At 40.0% G+C, this 14,924-nt stretch overlaps 1 protein-coding gene across 3 annotated transcripts in view; it reads right to left on the reverse strand.

The window, feature by feature from the left end:
- The window catches only part of LOC130913910 (NACHT, LRR and PYD domains-containing protein 12-like), a 39,598-nt gene extending 25,410 nt beyond the window's left edge, over positions 1-14,188 (reverse strand). For 2 of the 3 annotated variants that reach the window (XR_009062828.1, XM_057832870.1), the window contains exons 1-3: positions 14,017-14,188; positions 9,067-9,160; positions 3,006-3,245 (exon numbers count right to left, since the gene is read on the reverse strand). Coding sequence is in view for 2 of the 3 variants with exons in the window: in XM_057832870.1 (XP_057688853.1) it covers positions 3,006-3,245; positions 9,067-9,145 (319 nt within the window). In the remaining variant the exon portion in view is untranslated. Of the gene's footprint in view, positions 1-3,005; positions 3,246-9,066; positions 9,161-10,997; positions 11,146-14,016 lie in introns of all 3 variants that reach the window. The other variant, XM_057832881.1, reaches the window with a different exon arrangement.
- Positions 14,189-14,924: the final 736 nt, after the last annotated feature.

A 14,924-nucleotide genomic window follows, 5' to 3' on the forward strand; every position in this document is an offset into this window, starting at 1 on the left:
ATTAACCCTTGAGAGTCGAAGAACACGCCGGCGCGTCCTCAGCGCACGTCGTCTTTGAAGCGCCCTCGCGTTTTAATTACGTCACCCACATACCGTTGGTTGGTCTTGTTTTAAAGTGCGGAAGTTGCGGTTTACTCTCGTTGTTATTTGAAGTCAATCGACCAACTAAAACGTGAGATATTGTCATTTAAGTTTTATAGTTTTATTGTCCTCTCAAAAAAACATTAAAACGCTGCATGGATCATTTGTTTATGTCTAAATTTCCATCATTTCTTGTCCTTTTTCAAAACGGAAGCTCCATGAAAAAAACACAAATCAAACGAACCCTTTCGAAGTCACAGTGGAAGCACAAAATGCGTTTTTTTTTTAAATAAACATAACTGCCGTGCGAGGTTCCACCGAACGAGAGGGAGGAGTGTTCTGAAGCAGCGAGGTGGCGACCGACGGCCGTTTGAATCGAGCGAGCGAGCGAGCGACTTTGTGTGACTTTGAGAATGAACGGAAAACTAAATTTAGCGCAAGCAATTGTGCTTTTTGATCAACTTGAGGAAGAGGATGGTCCAAATTCGTCATCATCGTCTTCTTCGGAAGAGTCCTCGAGTGAAGATAGTGACGGATTTGAACACGTGGATGACGCCATCGACGAGCAGAGGTAAGCCAACTCACTTTTTTTTTTTTGTGCTGAAAAAGTTTCTTTTGAAAGTTTCTTTTGATATTGCAAGACAAAGTTAATTTTGATGCAATATAAGTATGTGTTTGTGTATATAATAATAAAATGTGCATATCAGATCAAAGTATAATTTGTGGTCTTCTTTCTATATGAAGATTAGGGATGTAGCACATATTCAGCTATGGTATTCTTTCGATTGTCATACATAAAGATTTCCATTATTATTTATTGCTGTATATATTTTTATTTTATACTTTATTATTTTCATAAATACTGACTTTTTTTCATGTACATTTATAGTGACAATGAAAGTAAAGTGAAATGAAAATGGAAGGGTGGAAAGAGGACCGACACCCCATGGAAGTGTGGGCTGTGTGATGTAGCCCTGTGTCTAATTCCAGGACGAAACTGTTTTTCGGAGTGGCATGCCTGAAAAAAATTTCTTGTTTATTGTAAATATTTTTGAAAATACTTTTTTTCCCAATGTTATATATATATATATATATATATATATATATATTTTTTTTTTTTTTTTTTTCCCCACACAATCAGTCTTCTTAATTTATGTATATAAATGTGTGTTCAAGAAGCTTGATTGTGTGTACATAGTTTTCATCAGGTGATGGGCCGCAATACCTAAACTCATAAAGAGATGGCCTCTAAACACTTTTTGTGTTAGATGGTATATTTTTTCACTGTTCTTCACTGTTTGGTCTGCTGTATATAACCTGTTTTGACTAGAGCATGTATAAAGGCAAAAAACGCCTATGGCTATACCTGTTGTTTATGTTGAATTGTCAAATATAAGACTATTTATTCGAAATATTTTTGGTTGAATGTTCATCCTAACATGTTGAATAAATATTACAAAGTTTCAAAATGGTTCGTTACGCATGTTTGGTTGTCAATTGGACATCAATATTAAAAAATTTGACAAAACGATTTTGGAATTTTTGGTCTTTTTGGGCCCAAAATGATGATTTATAATTGGTCAGTGAAGGAAACAACAGTTTGGAGATGAAGTTCAAGGTGTCACAAAAAAAGGGACCAAACCAGGCCATCGTAAACAATTCTTTCTTTGAAATATAAAGGCAACTTCAAAGGCATGCAAAATCAGACAAAATAGGCCCAGACCTTAAAGGGTTAATTACCACAAAATAAAAAAGCTACACATGACCATTTCCCTTGGTAATTGTTTTTTTTTCTAATCACATTACAAGAAGCATACAAAACACACGTTAATCATTTGTTAGCTTTTGAAGACATTTCTTTTAATCAGATAGAGAAAATCCATACTCTTATTCAATCAAGAAAAACATTAAAATATAGCAGGAGGTGTTTTACTATCACCTACATTATCATTTGCCTTTCACCATGCCATGTTATTCAGATCAACGTTACCCCGCACTCGTTCCAATAATAGTGTCAACCGTGTTGTGTATCTGAGGGTGATGGTGGATCTATGACTCCGGTTTATCCATGCTAAGGCTAGTGCACCTGCCAATACCCCATTGAACATAACTAACTCTTGGGTTAAAACTACGAAATTGACATTCATTCAAAAGGCAAACCATGTAGAAATACATTATTGCATCTAACACATTTTAATTGGAGAAATTGGCAACTTACTTTGAAATGTTAAGCAGGTCCACTGCCTTCGCATGACCCATAAACTGCGACCCAAAGTATCTGGATGCGACTTGGTTGCCGATCCAATACCTCACATGCTGGTCCAACTGTTTGGACTCGGTTGTCTTATTGAGGCTTTCGTCGAACATAACAACTAAGGCATCTGAGCAGTTCCTTGCGTTAGCACACAGTACTGTGCGATTGCCTGCTGTTGTGATGTTAGCTAATGATGCTAACGGCGCGCACGCACGAGGTGCAGTGCATCGTAAAAATTCTACGCGTCATCTTCGTTATGGATAAAAATTTAAAAAAACTTCGTCACAGATATAATTTAGGTTGCACTGAGATGTTCTTGAAAAATAAAACCACGGTGAAAAAATTCCAGACTTACGACAGCTAATTTAATACTTTTAATACCTTTAATAATGGATAACTAAATTCAATGCTTTTTTAATACTTTTAATAACCCGCGGGTACCCTGTTAAAACATGTGTTTATTGTTTTACCGCACCCTGAGACTCTCAGTGTTTGTGTGTCGACTCCGTTTTTAGTAAAGCCTCCAGAACAAAAAAAGAATGCGCGGCGTTGAAGGTACGAGGTCGAGAGCCAACGCCAACAACAGCTAATTTTTCGTCTTCTCGTGGTTGACTTCGACAGGTTTCAAGTCAACTTCTTTCTAACACGGGAAGTTACGTTAGAGACTAACCTTTTAGTTTCAGTATGTCGCTGCGCAGCTTCTCAGCCAAATTGTTGCTACCGATCTTCACCAGAATCTTGACGGTCTCTTTTACAGCGTTCTCGCCGTGCTTCTTCACCAGTTCGTCAGCAAAATCCACCGGGCTGGGAGTTTCAAGTAATCTGTGAGGCAAGTATGTGAAGAACTTCAAGGCCTTGAGGTCATCTTCCCCCAGCTCCATCAGCGTTTTACACAGCAGCTCCTTTTTATCTGTGAACGACAACTTTTATTGGCTTAGCCGAACTTGAGGCGTCAACCGTTTGAGTGACGTTACGCAAAACACATTTCCCGGGAAAGTGACACGACAACAGCTAAAACGTCATTCCTGTTGCAACCCCTTGCTCACTGTTTTTTTTTTAGCTACAAATGACCTGTTTTGATTGAAAAAATATAGGCTCTGAATTGAATATTTGAAGACAAAATAACTCAATTTCATTCATTCAGTCCATTGCATCGCAAAGAGGTCAGATTGCAAAAGTAGTGAGCAATTGCTGTTTTATACCACTATACAGTTGGGCAAATACGTATTTAGTCAACAAGTTCTCCCACTATAAAATATTAGAGGGCTGTAATTGTCAGCATGGGTAAACTTCAACCATGAGAGACAGAATGTGGAAAGAAAAAAAAGAGAATCACATTGTTTGATTTTTAAAGAATTTATTTGCAAATCATGGTGGAAAATTAGTATTTGGTCAATACCAAATGTTCATCTCAATACTTTGTTATCTACCCTTTGTTGGCAATAACGAGGCCAAACGTTTTCTGTAACTCTTCACAAGCTTTTCACACACTGTTGCTGGTATTTTGGCCCATTCTTCCACGCAGATCTCCTCTAGAGCAGTGATGTTTTGGGGCTGTCATTGGACAACACGTACTTTCAACTCCCTCCGCAGATTTTCAATGGGGTTGATATCCGGAGACTGGGTAGGCCACTCCAGGACCTTGAAATGCTTCTTACAAAGCCACTCCTTTGTTGCCCTGGCTGTGTGTTTGGGATCATTGTCATGCTGAAAGACCCAGCCACGTCTCATCTTCAATGCCCTTGCTGACGGAAGGTGATTTTCACTCAATATCTCTCGATACATGGCCCCATTCATTCTTTCCTTTACACAGATGAGTCGTACTGGTCCCTTTGCAGAAAAACAGTCCTAAAGCATGTTTCCACCCCCATGCTTCACAGTGGGTATGGTGTTCTTCGGATGCAATTCAGTATTCTTTCTCCTCCAAACATGAGAACCTGTGTTTCTACCAAAAAGTTCTATTTTGGTTTCATCTGGCCATAACACATTCACCCAGTCCTCCTCTGGATCATCCAAATGCTCTCTAGCGAACCGCAGACGGCCCTAGACGTGTACTTTCTTCAGCAGGAGGACACGTCTGGCAGTGCAGGATTTCAGTCCCTGGCGGCACATTGTCTTACTGATAGTAGCCTTTGTTACTGTGGTCCCAGCTCTCTGTTGGTCATTCACTAGGTCCGGATTTTTGGTCTGGGATTTTTGCTCACCGTTCTTGTTGTCCTTTTGACGCCACGGAATGAGATCTTGCATGGAGCCCCATATCGAGGGAGATTATCATTGGTCTTGTATGTCTTCCATTTTCTAATAATTGCTCCCACAGTTGATTTCTTTACACGAAGTGTTTAACCTATTACAGATTCCGTCTTCCCAGCCTGGTGCAGGTCTACAACTTTTGTCTATGGTGTCCTTCGACAGCTCTTTGGTCTTGGCCAGAGTGAAGTTTGGAGAGTGACTGACTGAGATTGTGGACAGGTGTCTTTTTTTTTTCCACATTCTCTCATGGTTGAGGTTTACCCACGTTGACAATTACAGGCCTCTCTAATATTTTCAAGTGGGAGAACTTGCACAATTAGTTGTTGACTAAATACTTATTTGCTCCACTGTAACTAACTGAAAGATGACGTTGTGGTGGCCGCGACAGCGAGTGAAACTTTTCCCTCATCGCCGCCTGTTTCTAAAAGACAAAATTTTTTTGAGTCACTGCGGGCTCTGCTAGCGAGCAGCACGGACTCAACGGCATCTAGTGGTCTAGTCGTTCTGCTCGGTCGTCCGCCGCTTGTCATCCATTCAGTCGTCTTCCGCCGGCACCCCGGCTTTGCGGCTTAGCCATTGGTTGCCATTGAATAGGGTTGCGGGTAGAGCTGTCCCGACTAGTCGACATAGTCGACGTCATCGATGACGTAAATCCGTCGACGAGCACAACATCAAGTCGACGGTTAATGAATGGTAAAAAAAAATATGTGTGTGGAAAGTTCAGAATGTCGGATGCTCTGTATGCAAGTGGGGAAAGCGGCACAAAGCCTAAAAAGCACACCAGATTGTCCAAAACATTGACTTATTTCAAAGAAACAAAGGAGGGTACACCTTTCTGTCCTGTCTCTTCAATGCCAAGCTTGGCTGCACGTCGGCCGTGAATAAACACCTCAAGCGCAGTCACCCAGTTTGTAAGTCCACCTAACTAACTAACTAACGACATGTTTTATTGAAGTTGCTAAGCCTGTCGCGATATGCAATGAGTCCATTTATCGCACGGCAAATAAAAATGAGGGCGGTAATTTTCACGGCTGCCTTTTATCGCTCCGCGGGTGCGTACGTACATTGGTGCGTGCTGATGGCATATGAGACTCCGGTTCCTTTCTCTTATCAACACGCTGTAGAATTAAAGTTCAGACATAAAAAATAAGAAAACATCTATATTAAACACTGTAACGTTAGCACTGCTACACTGAGGTGAATGGGGGAAAAAGGCAACCTACTTTAGCCTGCTATAAAACATTGGCAGTCATCTCGTGAAAGCAAACTTGCGGTTAAAAGGTGACACTTCAAACATGAAAAATCGTTGGTTAACAGCATTTGCAAACAAAAAAAATGACCCAAAAAAATATATTACTGACAATTCATGCAATGACAAAAAGTGCTTTTTTTGCGGAGTGTAAAGCTGAAGTTACTATACTATACTATAACTATACTATAATATTAATGCTAATTGTTTTTTTAAGAATTGTTTTAAATCATGTTGGAAAGGCGAAGTCAGTGTTCTGAATCTGTTTACATTCCATTGTTTTGCACTAGTTAATTCTATCAGCATTTGAACTCATTGTTTATTTGTGATTTATTATTGTTATTTACGTGTTTATGTGTACTTAATAAATATTTTAAGTGTTCCAATATGTTTTTGTGAATTGATAAGCGTAAAAAAAAATTTCATTGCTTAAATTTGTAAAAAAAAAAAAACAATATGTTTTTGTGAATTGATAAGCGTCAAAAAAAATTTCATTGCTTAAATTTGTAAAAAAAAAAAAAAAAAATTACAATTTTTAATTATTAGTCGACTAATCGTAAAAATAGTCGCCTGACTAATCGTGAGAAAATTAGTTGTTTGGGACAGCCCTAGTTGTGGGTCTTATCAAATGTTCTACTGCCCTCCTGTGAACAGTTTTATTGCTTTAAAATGGGTTTTGAGCTTTGTTTATTGTATCCTAGATACATTGGAACCTATAGATGCCTTTTGTAAAAAAAAACAAAAAAAACACGGAACCTATAAATGCCTTTTGTCAAAAAATAAACGCAAAAGACGTATATATATACGTTTTTGGAACACTGAAGCAATTAAAAATAGAACGTAGTTATACGTTTTTGAGAGCAAATGAGTTAAGAACCCTCATTTTCAATGCAGAAAATATGTGTGTGTGGATTATCGGGCAAACTGTAGAAAAAGTTCTACTTTTTGCCAAATACCCTGCAAGGTGTAGACATGGATGGCGTGGCTAAGTGGTAGAGTAGTTGTCCCCCAACCCAGAGTTTGTGGGTTCAATGCTCCGCCCTGATGAACTCGCCTAAATATCCTTGAGCAAGATACTGAACCCCACATTGCTCCTGGTGCGGAGCTGTCTCACCAGTAGGTGGATGACAATGTAGTGTAAAGCGGTTTGAGTGCCTTGAAAGGTAGAAAAGCGCTATACAAGTATAACACAAAAATCCTCTTGCGATGACGTCATCAAAACATGGCGAGAAGCAACACTACTGGCTCACAGCCAACATGTCCGTAGTTTGGATGTATTAATAATCATAAAATTTCTTCATCGCTGCTACACATTTGTTCTGAAGTCGCTTTCCATTGATGTCCCGCAACACATCGAATACAGTGAATTTTAGCCCATGCATAAGTAGTTTCAGTTGTTGTTTCATTCGGCCAGGAGCCACTTCGCTCGGCTTCGCCTGACTCTCGATCGGACTCTCGATCGATTCCACTCGTTGTGCAAGAAAATACAGAGGAGTAGGAGAGATTGTAATAGACTTGTGTAGAGCTTTCCTTGCTTCGGCGAGAATGGAATTGGTTTTTGCTGTTTGTTGTTGTGCACTACATCCACACAAATGTACATCAAGAACTCATTTAGCTTAGCCCTCGGAGCCATTTTTCGAGTGTCCCAATGTCAGGGAATGCGCGGGCAGGCAGGTTGTGTGGACCCAAATGCAGTGAAACAATAACGCAAGGCAGGTGCCAGAGAACTCAAAAAATGGTTTTAATTATAACTAACAAAAGCACAAAGTACAAAGAAAAGGACTAGGGATCAAAAGGCAAGGTTCAAACAAAACTTACTTTCAAAGCAGGGCGAGTAACACGAGGAACTGGGGGGGAATGCAGGCATGAACGTGGACCAGTACATTGACATAGACAATGACGCAACAAGGAGTGACAAGAAACTGGGTCTTTATATACACACACGCAGACAAGTAACGAGATGAGGAACAGCTGGGTAACACAGGTGGATGCAGTTTGCAGGATACACTGGGAGAACACACACAGGTGAAAGCAATGGGACAAGTCACACTAGGAGAAAACAAACACAAAACCTAACACCCAAACATCCAAGAAAGTGCATTTATCAAGGTTTATCGGCCATGACGCGTCTATGTCCACCGAACAGAATGCTACGAAGATGCCAGCGCCACTGGTATAGGACACTTTTGAGTTTGCCACAAAAAACTAAATGCGCGCGGGAACGCACCTCCCGTGGGGTTTCAGAATCGGCAGCTTTCAAACTAAATTTCTCAAGCCTCCAGAGTTGTACCGCCAATGGAAAGACAAAGGAAATTAATCAGAAAAAAAATAACTCATTTGCTCCCAAAAACGTATAAATACGTTGTTTCATAATAATAGTAATATAATAGTTATTTCAGTGTCCAAAAGACGTATTTATACGTTTTTTACATTTTTTTTTTCACAAGAGACATCTCTGGGTTCTGATTCAACTTAGCTACAAAGCACAACGCTGAAAATCCATTTTAAAGCAATGAAACTGGCCACTGGAGTGTAGTAGCGCATTTGGTAAGACCCGCAACCCGATTCAACGGAAAGAACGGCTGGGACGCACGGCCGGGGCGCCAGCGGAAGACGACCAAATGGACGTCCAGGATGCCAGGCGGCGGACAACCGAGCGGAACAACCGGGAGGATGCCCGGGATGCCAGGCGCTGGACGACCGGGCAGAACGACTGGGACCACCAGTGCAGCGGACGATGCCGTTGAGTCCATGCTGCTCGCCGAGCAGTTCCCCCCCAGGAACACAAGTTCCCCAGGCGAACTCTGCCACGAGGCAGTGGTCACCACAAAAGAAAGACTCAAAAAAATCCATCTTGATGAGACAGGCGGCGATGAGGGAAAAGTTTCATCTGGCTGTTGCGGCCACAACAGTGTCATCTCTCAGGTAGTTATGTGTAAATAAACTACTTTCTTTAAGCTGGGGGGCAAGTATGCCCACACCCGCTCGGCGCCTATTACTGTGGGCAACTCCAGAGTGGAAGAGAGTCCAACCCCTCTCAAGAAGATTGGTACCAGAACACAAGCTGTGTGTGGAGGTGTGTGGTGTAAAATCATTCACCTTTTAAAAGACACCATGTGATGGATAAGGCTAGCATAGGATTCACAGAAGTAAGGTGGTAGCTCTGTCTGCCTCTACAGAGTCCGTAATAATGACACAATCAGTCAATAACAGTAGACAACAATGCACTTACCACTATTTCTCCTTCTTTTTCGCCTCCTTGATTTTTTTTCTTTTGTCGTTTCAGCTCCAGAAGGATAACTCCTCTTCATTTTTTCAACGAGACACTGTAAGGAAGTCATATAGATAAGAATAGGTGTAATTCAGGGGTGCACGATATCCATTTTTTGAAACCGATATCGATGACTTCCTGCTCCTTAAAGCCGATACCGATATCCGATAATATATACTTTTTAAAATGTATATTCACCCGTTTTTGAACACCTGGAGGTTTAAAAAAATCATAATGGTGGATTCAACATAAATTTGTCTTTGATCTCAGCAGAATTTTCATAATGACATGAACATTATTATCATGAACAAAACAAAGACAAGAACAGTCTTGACTCCAAATAACATGCCAATATTCATTTTTTCAAATTAATATAATTTGAGTCAATCACAATCAATTAGTCAATATAATTGAAGATGTGTTTCCTGAACAATGAGCACTGAACTAAACATAAACCCAGCAGGTATTGTGCTTTGTCATCAGATAAAAATATTTGGTGCTACAGGAGACTGTTGTGGTCCTGGTCCATGAACCAACTTTCTTAACCTGGGAGACAGGTTAGGACAGCAAGCCTATCAATAACCAAAAGGCCTCTCAATAACTTACTAACTTATAACTAACACTGTGAAATGCAAACATTATATATTAACATTCATCACTCATTCCTCATAATAAAAATATGGTAGAGCAAAAAGGATTAATCACTTTCCTTATAATAATCAATATCAATCTTTAAAACACCATCGAAGCGATTGTCATCTTTTCAGTGGCTTATTAAGATGTTTCTCGCTAGCTGTGCGGCACACTTGCGCGTGACGTCACAGAAAGTGAGCGCTTGATTTACAAACGCACACATCCCAATCCACCGACACCGTGCCAAAAATGTTACAGTACATGTACTGCCCAAAACAGTGCGTTTCACTTCTGCACTGCCCGACAGCCATCTAAAAATGAATGCACTTCCATAAACCACAAGACTTGGTCTTTTCTTGCTTTTATGGGAAGACGCTCGTCTTAGTATTGTGACAGTACAACAGAAAAATACACATATTCAATACTCAATATACAACAAACTGAACAATACACTTATATACTCAACTATATGTATAGCATAGCACACTAGCTTGAGCTACTAAAGCATTGGCTGGCTTCTATAACACAACTTATGAAGTTCTGTACATATGAACCTTCACCACAGAAGTAAACATATATTGCACATCCACATGTTATAGTAAACGTAACTTACATATATTTTCGAGGCAGAAAGCATTCACGATTGTCAATGCTACAGTTAGACATTGCGTTAGTAACTCAGTTACCTGAATGTAGGAGTAATTAGTTACTTTGCAAAGTAACTAGTGATAATTTTCATGTTGTTTTTTTTTCTCAAAAAAAAAAAAAAAAAAAAAAAAAAAAAAAAACAGGTCACACAATGTGAAGTTTAAAGGGTTTTGGGGAAAATTGGCCGTAGCCCAATTCTTTACCCTCCACTTAACTAGACACAAGGGTATTGCGATAACTAGATAGTAACCTTTGCTGTGTGTGGAAGTCATTTAATGTTGTGAATCAACCGTTAAAGTTGCTAAAATTGCTCCCGTTATTGCATTAGGTCCCTTCTGTCTACTTTCAACATGTGTAAGTTTTAAAACTGTTTCATCATTTAGAGATAGATATAAGTCGAGATGTTGCCGATTTAGGAGCATTTTAGATTAAAAAAAAAATAAAATAAAAAGTTACTTAGGTTCGCTGGGAGGATCTCACATCAGAGCCTTCCTGAGAGGTCTACTGCTTTAAGATGGCGGCTGTTTACTAACGCATGTAGTCCTTAAAACATGTTGCCAATGCAGCCGTGGCTGTCTTATGCATCTAGTTCTATATTATGTGATATCTACCGTATCATGTGGGCGTAGTTTGTAGGCTAGTCAGGTACTATTGGAGGCTGGAGCCACCTAGCATCACGTTTGTAACGGCGTCTTCCCCACTCCTGCTCTGCTCTCTCGTCTCCGTGAGTTGGTCTCTCTCAGACTTTTATCCAACCAACTTAGTAAGATGAGAAAAGTAATTAATTAGATTACTCATTACTGAAAAAAAGAACGCCGTTAGTAACGCCGGTATATTCTAACGCCGTTATTAACAACACTGTGCACCAGTAGTGTAATTCACATGATGTCATACCGATGCAGTGATGGCCATTCACAAAGGTTGTTGTTTGCCCCACAGACCACATGAACTGATTATCTTTTTGAGACATCTCTTCATCAGTCATCGTAGTTCTTCTCGGGAAAGTCTGTGTTACACAGCTGAACAAGTAGCTTCTCGATTTCCGTCACTGTGAGCCTATTCACTGGATTATGAGGTGTTTTGTTTTCACTGTCATAACATGCCATGGCTCAATTGTTCTTGGACCATTTGCTCCTATTGGAAGGCAGACTTATGCTTCAATCTCTGGCGGACACACTTTGCTGAGGTAAGACCACTTTTGTGATGTCTGCTTGCGTGGGGATGTTCTTGGTGTGCACAGGTATGCTACCGTGTGTGTACGCTTTTGGCAGATCAATGAACTTGCCATCTTCAATTCCACATACAGTGCCCTCCATAATTATTGGCGCCCCTGGTTAAGATGTGTTTTTTTAGCTTCTAATATATATTTTTTTAATTCAAATAATATGGGACCTTAATGGGAAAAAAAGAGAAAAATCCAACCTTCAATACAAGTGCATTCATTCAGAGGGGAAAAAAACCCACATAAAGAAAAAAATATTTGACATGAAATAATGTGTGTCACAATTATTAGCACCCCTGGTGTTAATACTTTGTACAACCCGCTTTTGCCAACAAAACAAGGTCTGGGGACTGAGATGGCCATGGGAGGAGCTTGATTTTGTGTCTGGTTACCCATTTCTGGGGCTGTAGCGAAACAGCCCCACAGCATCACTGACCCACCCCCATACTTCACAGTGGGTATGAGGTGCTTTTCAGCATGCGCATCTTTCGTGGCACGCCAGACCCAATTACAGTGTTTGTTGCCAAAAAGCTCAATCTTGGTCTAACTGACCAAAGCACACAATCCCAAAACTGGGACTGTTTCGCATCCAAAGGCCCTGGGAACCTTGTTAGGGTGCAGGGTGCTTTGAAATACCAGGACATTTGAAATCAAAATCTGTTGCCCTCTGCCCGAAAGCTGAAGATGGGTCATCACTGGGTCTTTCAGCAAGACAAAGACCCTAAACATATGGCCAAATCTACCCAGAAATGGTTCACCAGACACAAAATCAAGCTCCTCCCATGGCCATCTCAGTCCCCAGACCTTGTTTTGTTGTTAAAAGGGGGTTGTACAAAGTATTAACACCAGGGGTGCTAATAATTGTGACACACATTATTTGATGTCAAATAATTTTTTCTTTATGTGGGATTTTTTCCCCACTGAATAAATGCACTTGTATTGAAGGTTGGACTTTTCTCTTTTTTTCCATTAAGGTCCCATATTATTTGAATTAAAAAAAAAAAAATTATTAGAAGCTGTTGAGTTAATTATCAAGGGTTGATTGAATATTTGCTTGATTGATTGAATATTTGCTTGTGCTCATATATACCTAATAGCTAATAATACCTAATATTGCTATATTTTATTCTTATTTGATATAACCAGTAAATGATTATTGCTTGCTATACTAGGTATAATGTTTAAGTGTTACAAAGTTTAAAAAGGGTCGGGATGACAACTGCCTTGCTTCATGGCCACAACATTGCGTAACTAGACCTTCTAGGACATCTTCAGCATCTTACGTCTGGACTTTCGAGCACATCTTCCATGGCCGCAGCGTTGCATAACTGAAGTGTCTGGGTCATTCTGATCATTTTACCTAAGTGCCCTTGCTTACACACGTGTATTTAGTTAGTTCCACCTACATGCTCACACATAGCCAACCAAAATCACATGGGTGTCTCCAGCTTGCTTTCCCCCTCCCTTTAGGGCGGAACCCTTCTGTGTTAGGACAAACCCCTAATAAAAAGAGCAAGGAGGGTTTTTCTTTAGTTCAATTTTGGTGACTATACACCGTAATCTAGCATTTCTCTGTCTAGTCCCTCCTTTGCTCTCCTTGGCCAAGAAAACTGAGTGTCTTCTCTCCTTATTTTTGGGTAATTTTACAAATGTCTAATTAAGGGTCTATTTTTGAACTTGACAGAAGCTAAAAAACACATCTTAACTAGGGGTGTCAATAATTATGGAGGGCACTGTACATTTTGTACATCGTTCATCAAAGCATCTATTACATTCATTGGAGTAGATGTATCTCTCATGGTTTGTCTACTCAATCAAATGCTTCCTTGTAATTTTTTCTTCTAATCCATTCTCAGTTGGCCGACGAGACCTTCCTCGTTCCAAACTTGTCAAATCACTTTCTTCCTTTCCTCCTTCCATCATGTTAACTGCAGAGTGGCTCATTCTAGTGAAACTTCAAAGGTGCTTTCTTCCCCAAGAGTCAACTTTCTTAATAAAACTAATGTAAAAGTTTCTCATATACTGATGCCAAACTGCATGGATGAGTAAAAGTCTTGACGTGCTCGCATTCTAAGTTAATGTTCTTTCATTTTCACTCAAGCCTTGGCTCGGTGTAGCCTAGTTAGCATGTTAATTACGTTAGCATTAGCTTCCAAAGTTGAAGCTTTCGCCACATTTATTGCTGGCATAGCTAAAACGAAATTTCTAGTTACTCTGTCTCATAGAATCAAAGGGTTACAACAATATTTCTAAAGTTCCGTCTTCCTCCAGCAGCTTAGCCTCCGCCAATTTTGGTCCAAGCAGGAGAGGACTATTCCAAATCCAATACGACGCTAGCAACCATTTAACTATACATATATATAATTTTTTTATTATCATTAAGAATGGTGCGATAAAACAACACGTACCTTGAAGCCAGGCAAACGATGAGTTTGGGAGTTTTGGAGTTTTGTCACGGGAGACGACAGTACGTATTTGTCTTTGATCTTTGTAATGCGGCTGTTGATGCTGGTCAAAAAAGCTGTTTTACTTCCACATCGGCTGGCTTTATCTGCCTGATGACTTGTAAGTATGCTGGTTTTGAACTGCTGACTTGAAAGCATGTTAATTTCTCTCTATGACTAATCAATCATGTGACACTGCTTAATTTGCTCGTACACAATCGATTCATCTTCCTCACATTGAACTCTATAATTACAATCTGTATAAAACTGTGGGGGTTTCCGCTCTCTTTTTGGGTAACTTAGACAGATATTTCCTTTTAATCATATAAGTACATGGCGGAAAACACAGACAAGACTGAAAAGGCAGTTTCTGCTCTTGCACCCCTCTTTAGAAGAAACTGCTGTATTTTAAGATAAAACAACTGTTGTGTTCGATAGAACAATATGGCTACGTTCATACTACAGGTCTTAATGCACGAATCTGATTTTTTGTCATATCTGTTTTTTTGGCGTGCCCGTTCTGACTGCCTTTATCCATTGAGACCGTTCAAGTATTACGCATGCGCACTAATTCGCAGTCCGACACGCGCTAAGCAAGAAGACCCGCATGCGCAGAAGCATCAAAACAAATGACAGACGTCATCCGTCATTCCAGGGATATCATATTTTGCTTTTCAAAAGGTGGACACAAATAACAGACATAAATAATCCCCGTTTAGGCTTATATTCAAAGTTTATATGGATCGATAGCATGCACGCTCTGTCCGTGCACGTCACACACACATACGGGCAGTTTGTCCCGACTCTCGGCCGTGGAGGCAATGTTGAAATATTGCTCACTTGGAACAGAGAGAAAACTGAGCATTCTCAGG

Source organism: Corythoichthys intestinalis, chromosome 1, assembly GCF_030265065.1.
Source record: "Corythoichthys intestinalis isolate RoL2023-P3 chromosome 1, ASM3026506v1, whole genome shotgun sequence".
Taxonomy (NCBI): domain Eukaryota; kingdom Metazoa; phylum Chordata; class Actinopteri; order Syngnathiformes; family Syngnathidae; genus Corythoichthys; species Corythoichthys intestinalis.